At 29.2% G+C, this 18,091-nt stretch overlaps 1 protein-coding gene across 8 annotated transcripts; it reads right to left on the bottom strand.

Moving 5' to 3' along the window:
• Window positions 1–67: 67 nt before the first annotated feature.
• Window positions 68–17,988, bottom strand: LOC134686690 (protein FAM228B-like). 8 transcript variants are annotated; one of them, XM_063546363.1, is made up of 10 exons: window positions 17,774–17,988; window positions 16,216–16,377; window positions 14,333–14,368; window positions 11,125–11,202; window positions 10,331–10,528; window positions 9,580–9,660; window positions 8,126–8,194; window positions 5,489–5,721; window positions 4,135–4,147; window positions 713–1,016 (listed from the first exon to the last, which is right to left on the bottom strand). In XM_063546363.1, exons 1-10 carry the CDS (start codon window positions 17,879–17,881, stop codon window positions 984–986), a joined length of 1,011 nt encoding a protein of 336 aa, XP_063402433.1. In that variant the 5' UTR covers window positions 17,882–17,988; the 3' UTR covers window positions 713–983. The 8 variants fall into 8 exon arrangements, with proteins under 8 accessions (XP_063402427.1, XP_063402430.1, XP_063402426.1 ...); XM_063546357.1 differs by lacking the exons at window positions 4,135–4,147; window positions 14,333–14,368 and adding an exon at window positions 15,317–15,337 and having other exon boundaries at window positions 68–1,016; XM_063546360.1 differs by lacking the exons at window positions 4,135–4,147; window positions 8,126–8,194 and adding an exon at window positions 8,808–8,828 and having other exon boundaries at window positions 68–1,016.
• Between the last annotated feature and the right edge of the window lie 103 nt (window positions 17,989–18,091).

Below are 18,091 nucleotides of genomic sequence, written 5' to 3'. Positions count from 1 at the left end.
CAAAACAAAATACTTAAGATCTGTACCCACATTATTTTTTTGTGGCTCTTTTAAACTAAAAATCATCTAAATAAACACCCTGTATATGTGGAATAAATTTATAAGGAGTTACTTCCCATTATAAGAACAATTTGACTAGAAAAAAGCATGGAAACATTAACAATTTCACAGAAAATTTATGTTCTAGTTCTGCAGACCTATCATAGATGAAAAAAGGTATGAAGGAATGCCAAAAAAAATATGATTGTATACAAAATACAGTGTTTTGATAACAAATATGTGAAAATGTAAAATAAAAACAGTGAAGAAAGATTTTTTTTTCTGGAAATAATATTAAAATACATCGTGAAGGCTGCTTCAATCCTTGGTGTTTAAAAATTAAAAGAGAAAAAAGAGGCATGACACTGTAGTCTGTAAGCAAGGAAAACAAATTAATGAAAAAGATAAAAACAATTTCTCATCATAATTATTTAACAAATATCAGTAAAACTTGTGCCCCTTCTATGTACAAAGCAAACAGTCATTTTAAGAATTAACAAAATGAAGAGTCAAACATAACAAGCAGCTTCATGTCATAATTGACAGTCAGTAAATGCAAATTAAGCTCTTGTTTACATCTATAGTTCTCACTTTTACACAAAAAAATGCACTTTTATTGCCATAGTGATTGAGTTCAAGCTACAAAGGACAAGGTCACTGATTAAGAGACGGCCATTGTTTGTTGGTCTATTCCATTCTGAGTCTGTTGCATGGAAACAACCAACCTTTCCTCTGGAATTGAGTCCATGTTACTAGTTAACATATCCTCGGGAATAACTTGTGTATAACTATCATATGAAACACATTTTTTAAGACCTTGAACCTTTTTGGGGGGTCTGTTAAAAGGTGGAACTTCTTTAAACATTCTCTTTTTCTGTATATGAAGTTCTTCGTCGACTAGACTGTGGTTGTACTGTGTTTGAGACCATTCCTCAAAATCTACGTTACACTGATTGAAGACACCCTGCATCCTCCTTCTGTAATTAGAAATTAAAACTTTTAAATGACTGGACATTTTGAACTTTTTTAAGTTTCTGATTGGTTAATGACTCTGGATTTACTATACTTTTTAAGATACCATTTTTTAAAAATTTTTATTGGTACAAATGTATACACAGGAACCATGAATTCAAAATTTTAATAGAGTAAACATTTTCTAGAGGCTTCGTTGTATGCTCACGTTGGAGAAAACCATTTCCTTATGAAAATTGGAACATAGGAATATTAAATAAATTACAGATATAAGGGGAGAGTTTAATGTTCTACACAGCAACTGAATGCTGATCTAATTGCAGCTCAGTTCCTGAGTAAAACAAATATTTTTTCTGATTGCTTCAGAACATGAGTGATCTATTTGCCAAGATCCCTAGTCATATTATATTGGCTGTTTAGATTGATTCATAATCTTAGTAACATTATACATTGTATTGACTTTTCCAATAGGCTTAGATCACTGATATATTAAAATAATATTATATTCTCATAAAACAAAAATACAATTTTAAAATGAATAGTATAATGCCTAGATTCTATGGTTAAAAAAAACCAGTTTTAGATATTATACTCTTTACAATACAAATTCATATACCTCATTGTGTTTTTATATAAAATATACAATTTGATGGAAAAGTGCATGTTAGCTCCTATGAATCCAAAGTAATATCGCCCTCATAATAGGTGATATATTGCTTTCTATCATCATACAAATATTGTTTCCACCACCATGTACATAGGATTGTGGGTGCACTTTAGGTCAAGGTACAGTAAATGGGCTTTTTCACAGATTTTTATAAAATTTTGCTTTGAACTTTGGTTTGTTAATCCAGCTTTAACTAAAAGTTGAAAACAAATGTTCATTTATCTCTTATTTTCCAAAACTTTAATGAATTATAACTCTTTGAAAAAAAAGTCAATCATTTGTATTGAAAGTTCATAACCCATTTACTGTACCTTGACCTTAAAGTTATATATGTAAGTGTTAATATAAGTTGGAGTTCAGGAGCAATGGTCAATTAAATAAAAAAAATAATGAAACTTTCAAAATTCAGTCTGAAGAGAGTAAAGATTGTAAGATGCATGTTGATGTATATTATAAGCATATATACGACTTTATAATGAATAAAGCAATAAGTATTAAAACTATGTTTTTCTATTCTTTCATAAGAAACAGCAATTAAATGATCCAAAAGTTGATAGTATAAATGACTAAAAAGAGAGGCAATTGGACAATGACTTCTAACTTAAAAAATAAAAAGAGAAAAATGTGGGAATTATTTGTGGATTAATTCATAAAAATTCAAAGGATTATAAGAAGTTTATTTTTTAGGTGATAAAAAAAAATCTCATGTTTTAGTTCAAATTCTGCAATAAAAGTAAAAATGATGTACATTTCATTTTTTTAAAAATTTTCCCCAAGAAATCAAGCTAAAAAAAGTAACATATAGAAAATAGTCTTTAGGGTAATCTTCTTATCTTCACATCTGAAATAGAATCTAATAAATTTAACCTATGAAGTATCTGTATTCTAATGTCATAAATTATTGGGATGTACTGTGAATGCTGATTTACAACAGGGTGTGCGATTGCAACATAAACTTCAATTCAAATATATAGCATGCTGCAATGAACAGAACCATGGTAAAATAACTCTAAGACAAAACCATGAGACACACAAAAATGTATATATTTATTATCTTTTCAAGAATGTAGTCTTTGAATTTAAATAATTTGTGTAATCTCATGATTTTCTCTCAAATTTTACCATGGAATAGGCCTTACTTGCAGAAAGAAGTTCAGGTTCATTAATGATCAGTGCTGCCACTATAAAATTTCATGAAATTTTAGTTGAATAAACATCTCATAAATTCAATAAAAAAATATGTATCAGTGAAAGCTAAACATATAACAGATGTTCTCACGATCGTTTTCTTTGTCGTGCCACAGTTTAAATGTTTGCCTCAGGAAATTTGAATGTTTGCAACGAAAAAAGACCTACACAATTTTTTTGTGAGATTAAGTTAATATGCTTAATCTGAAATTCACTATAACAAATTCCCTACTGGAATTTCTATACAAAAGAACATTATATTGAGCAGAATGAAATGTTAGTGCCATATTGTAAAGCTGGACTTAATTTTTAATTCTAGCTTGTTAAATAATATATATAATATTTTCTATAATTCTTCAAAAATACCTAACAAGTATTATAAGTATGGTACATTTTTAAAGAAACTGAAAAGAAAAGCATTTCGTATGTTAAATTATTACAGAAAATCAAATGACATGAAACTAATTTTTTGATATTAAAGATAAGTGATAAAAAGAAATCCAGATTCCAGATGACAACATTTGTATAGAGTTCAAGAGTATCCACATGTTCAAAATCTAAACTACCCAGGGACTTAACAAGTGACGCATTTAAACACACCACTTTTCTGGGTTTGAGAAAACTTGAGCTCCTGTCCATCAGGACCAACAAAAATCAGACAGGTTCTCAATCTTGAAGTTAGATGTTGGTTTTGATATCCAATTAAATGTTTGTGATGTTTTAATATATATGGCATCAAATATAATTAGCCTACTCTAAATTATAACTATGGAAATAATTAATAGCAAAAATTTTACTGTAAATACAGGACCATCAATTTTTCACTGGGTTCAACATATTTGAAGGCATCAAATTTCTGCCATTTGAGCACCAAAAGAACATAAGATACATTTACACCTATCTGAAAATCTGTATATCATGACAATTACAATAGATGTAAATAACACTAACAGTTATTTCAGACGAACTTTAATTTTAAACAGATGGTCGGGTTGTTATCGCTATGACACATTCCCCATTTCCTTTCTCAATTTTATTTCAAAAATCTGCCATAAATACCAAACCAGCATGAAATACAAGTTCACTGTTGTTTCAACCTAAATAAAAATCTCTATATTATGACTATCACATACACTAGCCATAAATAGTATACAAAATTTTACGGTAAATTTTAACGAACTAGGTCAAGGTATCTAAAAGGTAAAGGTAGAGGCAGGATTAAGGTACTAAATATACATGGGTTACTGACTAGTCTAAATGTTCCTTACCTCAAATCTTACTCTACAGGGAAAAACAAAGTATTCAGATCTACAGAAAATGTATCATATAATCTAAAGGAAAAAGTTCACCTTCAAATCTACAGAAATTGTCCTCTAACACTTGTATGCTAACTGGGAAAAGAAATCTTTATTCTCTACAATAAATACAACTTGGCACAAGTTCCAATGTACTGTGATTTGATTATTCCTAATTAACCCTATAACATTTAGATCTCAAATCTAAGGAAATATATTAATTTCACAAAATTTTCTGTTGAAGTTCAGTACATACAAATTCCTCCAGCAAATACCAAATAAAAACATATGTGCCAAGTCTAATGTTCTAATTGTATTGAAACTCACATGCACACACACACATTTACTTTTTATCAGAAAATGGGGTCAGAATCAGACGAATCGAGTTATCTACATCTATGACTATATATATACACATTTAAAACAAGTTTTTGTTTTAAATTATAAAACCATACTCAGTCCTTAATTTTATTTAAAAAATTTGAATCAATGGTAGGGTGTTCCGCAGTTTATGTACGGTATGTGATATTTTGATAATTAGTATTTCAAAAAAATATTTTGTTGGTTGGAATAAAGGTGACAAGAAGTAATTCAAATTTCAAAGGGAAATAATTCAAATATCAAAGGGAGATAATTCATTACTTTCTGATAGAAACTGAATGCAAAAACTTTAATAGCAACATTTCAGGAATGATTCCAGTAACTTAAAATTTAAAATAAGTTATATTTGTATATTTTTACAATGCCAAGTGTATGAACTTTAACTGACAATACCATTCTTAGAAAAACTTGATGATAAATTAACAAATGTGTGTTACAGCTGCTATAGTTTGGTAATTTGGTGTCTGAGTTCTGTGAAGTATTAGTTTTGTATTGATATTTATTGTTGATTATTTTACATAACATTTGAAAATTTGAAAATAACACCACATAATAATCTTATCAAGTAGAGAAGCTCAGTGATTGTTTTTTATATAAAAAAAAAAGGTCATACAAATTTCCTATAATATTCAAATGTAGTTTTCAATTTAAGACCTTATATATCTTATTATTTATAATTCATTTCAGAATTAATTAAAAATTAGCTGGACAACATTATCTTTTCTTTATACTACAAAAAAACAAGTGAGCTTTTTAATTATAAACTTGAATTGTTCATGACACATGACTCAAAAGTGAGAAAGTTTGCTAAAAATAAAGATAAGTAATTCAAAGAAACAGACACATGCTATTATAAAACACACAATATCCACACTATTAAAATACATTTATAACCACTCTACAGAAATACAAAAATCATTATTTCGGGGAAGTAACAAATGTATACCTGCTAGCCATTCGTGGAGTACTCTCAATATTATGCAGTGGCATCTGAAGCCACTTAATACTGTCCGTGCCATGTCTTCCTAGTGGCACAAGGGGTAAGGGAGGTAACTTGACTTGGTCTATATCCTTGTCTGTGTAATTGTACCCGGTCATGCATCTCATTATTGTACGCTCCTCCTCGCTACGTTCACGGCCTTGAGATAAAAGTGGGTCACGGAACTTTTGTGTCTGTACCTAAATAGAGTAAATTATGTTAGAAAACTGGTTTTAAAAAAAAGACAAATTTATATGAACAATTTCAAAGTTTTCAATTATAGAATTTTCTGAATTTAACTTTTAACATCATTAAATCTTCAATTTTAAAATAGCAATTTTAAATAATAGCAGATTACAAAACATTAAATAAGAAACAATCATATAAAACTGTGCAAAATTAACAAATGTAACATCAATTATGAGAAATGTACCTAAAATAAATAAACACAAAAATGAGTCTTCTAAACTTCTATGTCAAAACCCTACCCCTCTTAAGGAAGAAAATAATTAGGTCTGAATTTTTTGTATCATATATATCCTGATATGTGCTAATGATTTTTAGTCAGGTCTGGGACTCATTATTTTTGAAACAGGTCCAGGGACTTGTTATTTCTGATTAGGGTGTGTATGCCAAGAAACACAATATATCAATTCCATAATTTAATATTTATATTTCAATTTGATTATTATTCTCAATGACGAACAAGTGCAGGACACAAGGACTTGACTTGCCTTAGTGAGACCTTGACTATGTGAATAATATATTTTGGTAATTACACCAGGTGTTAATGAGTGACAATAATAAAATTAAACGGAATTTATTTATACATTTGTACCTGTATATATAACTTAATACAGCATCTTACTAATCATGGGAAAATAATTTAGCTCACTTATTAGAATACCATGGACCAATTGTAGCTTGGACCTTTGAATTCAACACAGAAAAGTTTTATAATTCTGTTAGTATTAAATTGTTAAAGTAACAGTTAATCAAATCCATTTCATCAATGTTAGACAGGGTTAACAATCTGTTTCTCATTTTTATTTTTGTCTCTCCTTCAGTCCTTGTTATAATGTGACAGTGAAAAGAGTTCTCAAATATTAATTTTGTAGTTCCTTTTATTACATTGTAAAAAATCACGGGTGTTATTTATTTGAATTCTTGCCTCACATGCATTTTTTCAACTATTTCATAATAATACACATCATGTTCCCAATTCTGAGTTCATAAATGCACACACAAATAAATTTGCCTAAAACCAAAAAAACTGATGTCCAAAATCAAAACACCGTTCACATGTAACCTAACCCAAAAGTTACCTGTTCAAGATCTTCATCGCTAGCAAATGCTACCTGAACACATAAAACATCGTACAATGGAATTATCTCCCTTTAATATAACTAAATTCTTCCTTGAAGGATTTTTCTACAATTTATCTAAATATTCTTTTTTGTTTTAATACAAGTTTGTTTTAATACCAGCATTTCATGTTGATATTCTAATCTAAAAATTGGAATATTTTGTTTTTTTGCAGAGGTTTGCCGTTATATAGTACAGGTGTATGTATAATTTATCAAATTATCCTCAACAAAACAAAACAAAACAAACCGTAAAAAAACCACCTAAGAATATCCATCCACAGGACACCATATCCGGCTTTCAATATCACATAGGCATAGGCATATTCAGTAAACCATGAATTAAGATTCATAGTCACACTTACTTTTTGGGAGTTTTGCCTATTATGTTAAAAATTCCTATTAAGCACTTAAAAATGTTAAATTGTCAGTGCCAATATTGAGGTCTGTTATGAAGTATAGCAATCATCAGGCTTGCCTTTAATATATCTTGCATTTTTACCAATAATTAGATAAAACAGTAATTCCTGAATTTAAAACTTCAGTATATTCAATTTTCATTTTGAAGGAAGGGGCCTCCCTTCTGGGTCACCATCCAACAATTCCTCTTTCAGAGACCTGATGACTACTGTTTGATTATTACATATATAATCTGAACCTTCTGCTTAGAAGTGTAATTCTCAATCAAACAATGAAATTAAATAAATGTGTAGATAAAATTGTGATTTCACAACAGAAAAAACTAAATATTTAATGCCAACATAATTGTTATGTCAAATGTGATATAAATTTGTGAGTTTAATTTTTAACAAAAAGGAATATTACATGAATTTTGTGAAAAAATAATATTCAACAATGTAAAAAAATCAACAATTTCAACATTTTTACACAAATTCTTGCACAACTAAGCCAACAAAAATGAGAAGATTTTTTTCTCAGGAAAAACCATTAAATTCTAGCATTTTGGACACATTCTCTAGAAAGGGTGACACATGGGTGCTCATTTCTCAAATCTCAATTTTTGTTTTTAACCCCCACTTTTTTTTCACATTATTTGTTTTTATCCCCTTTATCCCCAAAACCTGTCACTCCCCTCTCTCTTCTCCTTGTACTGTCAATCTGTAAAGCGGTCTCATAGAAAACCCTAAAGATCTTGGCAAGTAATCATTTTCAATTTAATATTCTAGCCACACACGTCACACAGTTTTGTTTTGTTGTGGCGTAGTTGTGCATTCTATACCTTGAAATGTTGTGTGTTGAAATGCGCCTGAGCCTTGACCATGTGCTTACTCCACTTTAAGCACAAATTCTGATTATAAAATCATTAGTATGTTATTCAATAGCTATTTTCTTAACTTAAATTAAATAGTTTAAATCAGAGCATGCATATTAATATTCATTAAAATCTGTCTAATTAAAAAAAAAAAAAAAAAAAATAGCATGCATGCTTTAATTATTACGTTTTATTACAATATTGTAGATTTTTTTTTTAATCTTTGTTTTTGTGTTATATGGTTATATATCTAGTATATATACATGCATTTACAAAAATAAAAAAAATATAAAAAAAATATAAATAATTTCAATAGTATATTAAAGAGGCAGCAGAATCTAGTACAAAAACGTTTCTTTCTTTGCACATTTCATTTTTATCTGATGCATGGCAAACTACATTTTAGGGAATCAATAAAATAAAACCACAAAGTTTAGTATTCTAGAAAAGCAGCATCTTTTTATGAAGAAAAATAAAACCTAAGGAATGAAAATCTTTGAAAAATTTAAAGATTCAAATTTTTTTCAAATGTTTTTTTACTTGAATCCTAAAAAAATGAAGCAATTTATGTTAAAAAGTTTCTGAATACTATAAGTTTTAATGGCTAAAAGAAGCTATTATTACTAAGCTACAAAGTTAACCCTGTTACCTCCTTGGCTGTGAAAAGGGCCTGTTCATATATACAATTCTGATCAGTTTTTTTCATATTAGATTTAACAGCCAAAACTTGCATTAAAGTACATTTCTACATGACAGGAAAACTGCCAGCTACCTTTCAACAACTAACATTAAATTATGATTTAATTCTTAAAAAGGTTCCTTTATCAGAATAAAAAAAAAATAACACCCTAATATATTTTTTTTCTTTTTGGCTTTTCAGATTTATAAGGTCACAACTCCAGATAAAAAAAAATGAGCACATTTAAAGCTCATGGAAAGGAAATAAATCCAGCTAAAATAATCACCGAAGTCAAAGAGTAATTTTACAGCAAAGTAAAACCAAAGTAAATTGTTCATTGTGATTTTAACATGTTGATAAGTTAATTGCCCAAAGAATGATAAAGTAATTACAATCAAAAGTATCTGGAGTTCAACTTCTGGCTCCCACAAAACATTTGTTATTGGCTCTAAATTTCAGCTATGGACTGTTCAGGAACTTCAGATTTTGTGTTTAAATTATGAACTAAAAATCTCAAGAATATAAATAATAAAGATTGCCTTATTAATTTTTTGCCCCCGAAACCCTGCCATTTTATTTCTGATTTTATTAACATGGTTACAAGTAGCAAAACATCTAATAAAAAATATATAGTGTTGTATTAAAATAATTTTCTTAAAAACAAATATGTAAAAAGTTAATATATATTTCTTTCTTTTGATTCTTTTAGGTATTTTGTACCAATTTACATATTGGGCCATACCTTAATTGGCGCAGGTCTGTGTCCATTCAAAGCTTGTGCATAATATTCTCTTGGGTCCATTGTGTCCAAGAAAACATGACCCTGAAAAAAAACTTTTTCTTTATTTATAGAAGTTTTTTATAACAAGAGTTATCATTCTTGTTTCACCTAGAGTTTGAGCACAATAAATATGGAACAACTTCAATTTTATTGAAAAAATGATATATCTGCTCTACAAATATTGTTGTTTCTTGAATTTGATGTATACATTTTTTCCTCAAAACAAATTCTGTTTTAGGCAAAAAATGTTACAATTTCATAAAATATTAGATAAATGTTTCATATTTGAATTTGCACTTGTAAGTCCCAAATTCCAAAGTTATATAATGCAAAATTTAAATAATTAGTCACATTGCCCAATCATTGTATCCTATGAAATAAAAAATGGGGAAAAAATTATAAATCATTCAAAGTAAACATTTTGTTAAGTCATTAGTGGTTGTCGTTTGTTGATGTGATTCACTAGTGTTTCTTAAATTCTTTTTATATAGATTAGACTGTTGGTTTTACTGTTTGAATGGTTTAACAGTTAGTAATTTTTGGGGCCTAATATAGCTTGCTGTTTGGTGTAAGCTAAGACTCCGTGTTGAGGGCCGTTCATTGATGTCACCTATACAGGTTTACTTTTCCAAATTGTGACTTGGATGGAGAGTTGTCTCATTGGCATTCATACCACATCTTCTTATATCTATTTTGATTTCTGTTGTTATACCTTTTCATTTACAAATTCTAAATACTGTTTATGTAATTCCCTCTTTCGTCTGTCCAGTTCTGGCCAATCTTCGCCGTCCATAACATCAATGATCTTTTTACGTAAGGGTTCATGAACCCTATCATTCCATTTTTTATGCAGCATTTCTTTCTTACGTAAATCCATTACATCTTTGTGACATACATATTCTTCTATATCCTGGAATAAATATTAGGTGTAGATTGTAACTGTTTCTCAAAAAGTACTAAATATGTATTTGTACCTAAGAAAATAACTGAAAATTTATAACACATTTAAGTTATGCATAAATTTGACAATGGAAATGGGGAATGTGTCAAAGAAACAACTGACCAAAGAGCAGAAAACAGCTAAAGGCCACCTTAACAATTATGTTACTACTACTAGTTCAGTGTTAATAGATGACAATTTTGACAAAAAGTGTTGCAATGTATGTTTTCAAGACAACTTGAAAAAAAAAATGTTATAAAGGAGCACTGAGCTCTGTTTATTTCAAATGCCAAAAACTTTCTTTTTACAAGGAAACTTTCTATTAGCATGTAAGTGACTACCCAACATAAAAATGGGCCATAACTATTAAAATGGGGAAATATTAAATGTGTCAACTCATTCTGAGTGAGTGAATCCATGAGTGTGAAATTGTACAAAAAACTTACAATACATTTATAGGTATGCTTATATTTTCTATTTGAAACTAGAATTTTCATTGACAGGAACTAGGATCCCTTTTTTAGTATGGAAAAGCTCTGTCAAATAACAAAATCCTTAACAATTACCTTGACGAACGTGCTTTCTGTTTCCAAGAGTGGGTTGTACAGCTGTCTGGCTGCCTTTGATTCCACGTCAGACTTTTCCTAAAAAAAAAAATTACAGAGAAAATGAGCTGGATTTTTATAAAATCTGCTGCAGTGCAGGCAATGTTTATTTTAGTTTTTGAATATCTTTCTGTATACATTATAAGGACTAACTTAAGTACGTGTACATCACATATGTAAATTTGTGAATAAGGAATGAAATCTGTTAATCAACTTCATTATAATGTTATGAATGTAAAATTCCGAGTCCCATAAAAGTATAATGAATTAAATACATTTCATTTTTGAACTAATCTCTAGCTGACTTCTAGATTTCTCCAATTGACATATAATAACAACTTTTAAATAATGATGCATGAAAAAAGAATCAGTGTCAAAAGTTTTTAAGAAATATTTGTAAACTTAGTTGTTATGATTTACAAATTTGCAAATTGACAGGTATCTATAAATAACCAAAAGATACAAAATCTGCCAGTTTGTCAAAATGAACCATCTGAATGTCTGTTCAAATTCTTTTTGTCTTTCCCAAATCCTAAATATATATATATTGTTCTTTTACTTATAAATTTATCATTCTTTAAAAATTTGTTAGCATTGTTATTTTCTAAAGAATCTAATATCAAATAAAAAAAAATCCTATCTACCATAATTCATAATAAGAGGAATTATATATCCATGAAATAAATTGAAGGAAAAAGAGTTAGCTTAAAATTCCTATCTCTCTGTATTGATTTTAACATCTCCTAATTTTGGTACTTGTTTCTTTATTTGGTATTCTCTGCTCTTTAGTGGCTATAATGTCAAATTCCCTATTGTATGATTTTGACAATGCAATGTCAAAGGCAAAAAAGAGAAAGCACACACAAGAAAAAAATCATAAAGAAAGAGAACTTATTAACATTTTGTAAATCCTTAGAAAATTCATTCAATTGTGGTGTCTAAGCACAACTTTCAGCATATTTCATTTGGCTATATCATTGTAACCCTGAAGGAAGGAGTCTTTGATTAAATATTTTAAGATAATAGACATCTATCTATAGGTGTTCAGTACTTTGTGTCTTAAGTGTTTTTGTTAGTTGTATATCATATTATATGTGCTGTGTATACATATCTATCTGATGAGTTTACGTCTAAACATTGTCTCAATCGCACTCATATCACATCTTCTTTTTATATTAAAGTCATAAGAAACCTCAAATCAAAAAAAATTAATGCATATGTTTTTTATAACTCAATGGATAGTTTTCATTATAAAATTTATGTACATATACTTTTTTCTGAAGAAAATTCTTTAATTTATTCATATTTAGAAGAAGTTTACTTTATTTGAATTGCTTCCTTCCAGCAAGCAATTCCCCCAACATATTTTCCGTATGCAAGGTGACCCATCTCGTAAAAATCCGGTGACCACAATACGCATGGATGTTCTTAAAATAAACTATTATCTGAATTTACATGTTAAACACGTGCTCTATTTCCATGCTTTTCTGTTTATTTTTCGTCAATTGTTGACAAACAGGTGACAATCTTTAAACTTCGGCTTTAAAACACGAACTTTAATTACCTGCCATATTTTCACAACAACACTGACCGATTGAAAACAAAATTGACGATTATACGAAATTTACACGAAAAAAATGATAAATTCGAGCACAGAAGAATAAGTTTATGATGATTGTATGCATTGGTTCAAGAATTGGAAGAACATTATTTTTCACCGGTCACTCGTTTCTTATGACTTTAAGCTTTGATTTTTTAAAGCTTATTTTATTTCAAAACATGACATATACCAAATCTGATTCAGAAACAAATTTGTCTTTATATTAATCGAGTAATAATTTTAGTTATAACTAGACTACATGTAAATTATATATATATATTTCACGATTATCATGTCAATTTGGAAAAAAACTAAATCGACTTTCTAATTTGATGTTTTATTATTCAAGTAAAACATTTTTTGTTATTTATAATTTATGAAAGGAATTTGTACACAGAAAAAGGATTGACACAAAAAATGTTTTGACAAATAAAATGATTTTTTTTTTTTACTTTCATTGTAAATTGTAGTATAAAAAAAAACCTCCTTGACTTTAATTCTATGGAATTTATTAACAAATGCACTTAAATGCCATTTTCAATTAAAAAAATGGTTAACATTGTTTTAAAAAGATCTAAATACATGTATTTCCAATTATTTTCCAAATTTACTAAAATTATTAACAAATAATAATATATCATAAATTCATATGCTCCATTACCTCCCTTTAACAAATATTTAAATGATATACATTAATAAGAAATCAGAGAAATGTGAAGACCTGATTACCCAACATACAGTTAAGGAGGATTGGAGCATTATCCTTAAGCAAGACTATAAAGCAAGATAAGAGAAATGCCTGTAACGTCAAGTGCAATCTGATTGAAACACTGATCTGTGTCCACACTTTGCTTACAAAGTTTCAAAAAGCCTCTGTTCTACGTTCTTTTTTAAAAACCTTTCTGAATTCTCTAGTGTTTTGTATTGATACACACCTTTCACATTTTAGAAGTAGAAATTCTTTTGGCTGATGTTATAATTACCAGAACAGAAACAAGAATGCAGGGTGGCCAGATCTTTGTAAGGAAAAGTGTGGACACAGATCTATATTTCAATAAGGTTGCAATATGTGTAGTATATAGAATTGTGCTTTCCTGTAAGCTGATGAATGTATAATAAGTCAACAATAATATTCAGGAGTCCTGACAAGTTTGATGGATGATTGATTGATTAAAGTCAAGATGCATTTTAACAAAAAGATTATCTCCCCTGATATAATGCTGCTAAATGGAGATAACCAATTGAACAAAAGAATTCCCTGGCAGATTAATACATACTTTACTTATACTGTGGGTTCATTTATTGTCATGAGTACCAATTTTCATAGATTGAGGAAAACATTTTTTTGTGGCTTTGCCAATGTCTATATATTCTCATAGAACATGTGTAATTCCATGAGCATTTACAAATTTGTAAATTTGTGGGTCCTATATGTATGTACCATCAAAATCAATGAAAATTGGTATCCAACAAATTATAATGAATCCCCAGGCAGTATTTCAGCAGTTTTAAAACTTATAACGACTCCTGCCTTTGCTGACAACAGTTATACATGGTTACCATGGTTACCTGTTTATCTACCCATGCTTGTGGAATCGTAAACAACTGGAAACAAAAAAACATTCACATGCAACAGATGCACAACATGCAATTAAAATAAAGACCAATATACACGGTTGTAAAAACATAACAAACTGTTTGACATGCAGTTAAATGGAAGTTGAACATGCATTATGGGTAAAATAGGCATTTGCTCTACATTTACAAAAAAATCTTAGTAACCCCTTTTAAATTTAAATCATTTTAATATCGATGTATCTGGTGTTTAACGGATGAAGCTTTCTGTCAAAGTATGACTACTTATATCTAACAGCCAACAAGGCCTACAGCGATATTTCTAAATGTCATTATTGAAATTGCATTCATGACTACAACATGATTTTTTATTTTGCAGGAAACATATATGTAAATGTAACCCACATATTGGCCTATTTCAATTTATCGACCTAGAATCTTATTGCAATGAGTCCCATTAAAAAAACACATATATGTATGTATGAAACTGTAAAATTTTAATAAAAGAGGAAAAGATCAGCCTTCACTGTAAGCCATGAGTCTGATGCCCCAATTTTATTTAATAGGACTACAAAATATTTCTTTTGACACAAACTGAAAATGTTGAAAAATCATTTAAATGCCTAATTTTTACTTCATCATGTTCATAGTTCTCAGTAAATGGTATTTGTTTCCATATTTTTCCAAATCAAATAAAACCTTTTGTGATCATTTATCAAATGTAACCAACAAAAAAAACACATAGCCATAACCTTTACTTTCAGTCCTTCTAACCTGTATATGAGTGTTGTACAAAAAGCAGACAATATAATTACTTCCCATATTTACCATATTAGAAACTGATTATAAAGTTAAAACCTTATATGGATTTTTGGTAGCTTAGTTATGTATTAGTTATTCCCCCATTCACAGTAGAGCAATGTTAAAATAATATATTTAAATTAAATCAAAAAGGCTTGAGTATATATATTGACATACCAGACGTAATTTAGCTGAACTCTATGGATACAAGAAAAACCAAATCTAGCATATTATGAATTTGCTTCCTTATATATAATATATTCATGTACATATTTAAGCAATATTGATACAATATACATATTAACTTATGGATATGAATATATATTTATATCAGTATATAAATGCATATTTAATAAGCAAATGCTGCAATATAAGGCAATGAACAAAGTCATTTAAATTCTATGATGAAATTATGACTATTTCAGAAATAAACATATGGGTCTAGGAAGCCCCAATTAACATGATTAATATAGTTGTTCATGAAACAAAGGTTTCAATACACAATATATGTAAAACACCTTGAGCTGTTGGAGCTCACTGGGCTTGTTATATAGTTCAACGTGCATTTAGCAGCTTACTGTGCATTTTGAAGCTTTTATGCTTTTTGTAGCTTTAATACTTATTTCTATTCAATTGTAGTGAAAAAAATTGAAATAATATTCTTTTGTGAAATCAAAGGTCTTATTATAGAAATCCTTGTTGTAATATACTGAAATGTTCTTACTTATAACTTAAACAAGTATTTTTTTATTTCTCTTTCTTCAAAGACTTTTTGTGTGAAATGAGTCGCTGGAATATGTCTTTTAATAAACATTAATTTGTAATTATTCTAATTGGTAGTAATTTTACTTCTTGTTGATAGATCTTTCTACATAATTTCAAATTGTCAGAGAAATCATATCATTTTCATTTTGTATACAATATTCTTTTTATAGTCAGCTTCTTGTATTGTTTCCTACAACTGATAAATCACAATCAGTAAGTGATCATAAATTATATAAATTTCTATGTTCAAAATTGCTACATCACACAGTACAGTATTTAACTGGCTGTGGCTCAATGTAAACTTTATTTACCTGTAAACTCTTGACTGTCTTTTCATTCAACCAATCTTGTACTTTGAGTGTCTGTCCAATCAAACTTTTTGAATCCATTCCAGTACCAGGTTTGGCCCCAGCTGGAGTGGAGTATGGTCTCTTTGACGACCGTCTCCTCTGCACAGCTGATCGGTTCATCATCTTAATGGAAAAATACAATGTTCAGTTCAAATATTAAAATAGAAAATTTAAGGCAAGTGGGATTTTGTTAATATCATGTTTATGGCTTTTAAAGTTTGACATATTCTTTCCATCATCGGCTACATCTCATTTATATGATATATTTATATGCTTATTTGATCCGATTGATCCATTTTTTCTCTTTTACCTTCATGTATGTCACAATGCCTATATTTATAATATAATTTACACAAATCGACCATGGGTCAACCTGTGTCACTCATTCATAAAAAAAAAACATCTTGAAATTGGTGCATATGTAAGAGTACTTTCATTCTGCTGTGTTTTTATTCAAAGTAACTGTAAATTAAGTGTGAAAGTGTTGATCTTGATATCGTTGTTTGGTTTATATTAGACAGGTTAATTATTAACATAAATAATTAGAATTAACAAGTGTAATTAATCCCAGTATAATATAATTAGTGCAATCATTCAGGCACAAAATCACTAGTGTAACAGTTCCTTGTTTCAAAACACAAGTGTGCATATTCCTTGGATAAAAACTCTCCACTTTTTACATAAATCAACTAAGCAAGTTTTAAATACACTAAAATCTATATAGCCAAATTTTATATAGATATATTTCCCCTTAAAAAAAAACTTTTTAGAACCTTATAATGACTCATGGACGTTTTACACAGGATAGAAATACCTAGTGATTTTTCATTGGCGGATAAAAATCACTAGGCATTTTCTTACTACAGAAAAACTACACTTGCAGAATCAAACCACTGTTACACATTCACAATCATTCACTTTATCATGCTTATCGCTATTTCTCGGACATTACTGTCACAAAAGTTCCTGTAAAATGTTGATGCTACCATTGAAAATTGATTGTTGAATGAGATTGAAGAAAAAAGTTCAAGCAAAACAGATTCTTAGGATCTTTTTCGAGACATCGGGATCTAGTGCTTCAGGATCTCAGAGTTCTTTTTTCAAATTTTGGACTTCAGGATATCATGAATTTAAGGACGGGATTTCCAATCAGGACGCCTTTGACCCCCCCCCCCCCTCTAATCCATTTGTATAGAACTGAAAAAGTTCAATTATCTTTAATAATAATACTCTCATTACCTCAATGTTAATATTTCAATAAAAAAATTAGGGAAAATAAATCATGGGCAAACAGACTCTATGGGCAAATGAACACATGGGACAATGGACCTAGGGCGAACAGACCATACCGATTGATGTTTGTTCAACCACACATTTTGTAATACTGGTGTATAAATAATATGACAACAAAAATGGCATTTCGTTTTCATAATATGAGATCAAATGGTCAAGTTTTCATAGTCTTTGATTAACAAATCCTCGCATATTTCAAAATATGTACATCGTTAGGTGAACAAACCGTGGTTGTAATATGATCCTGACTGTCGATCATTAATTCTTCAATGGCATCGTTATTGTGGACTTGTAATTTACCACCTTGTTGTTTCACACACAGCAGGGACGCCATGGTGCTGCTACACACCAGTTATTGTCCAAGATAAATGTTTGTTTAGGAGAGAACCTTAAAAGAAAGAGAGGCTGATGTTGAGCATCAGATGATGGCCGCCATTTTCGTAAACAATCTGACGTCACATGGAGATATATATTTAGACTGTTATTTGCGATGATATAGCGTTTAAACGATGTCTACTGTATTTGAAAATAAAGTTTATTATAA

This window comes from Mytilus trossulus, chromosome 10 (assembly GCF_036588685.1).
Source record: "Mytilus trossulus isolate FHL-02 chromosome 10, PNRI_Mtr1.1.1.hap1, whole genome shotgun sequence".
In the NCBI taxonomy this organism is placed as follows: domain Eukaryota; kingdom Metazoa; phylum Mollusca; class Bivalvia; order Mytilida; family Mytilidae; genus Mytilus; species Mytilus trossulus.
This window is presented reverse-complemented; position numbering and strand designations above follow the sequence as displayed.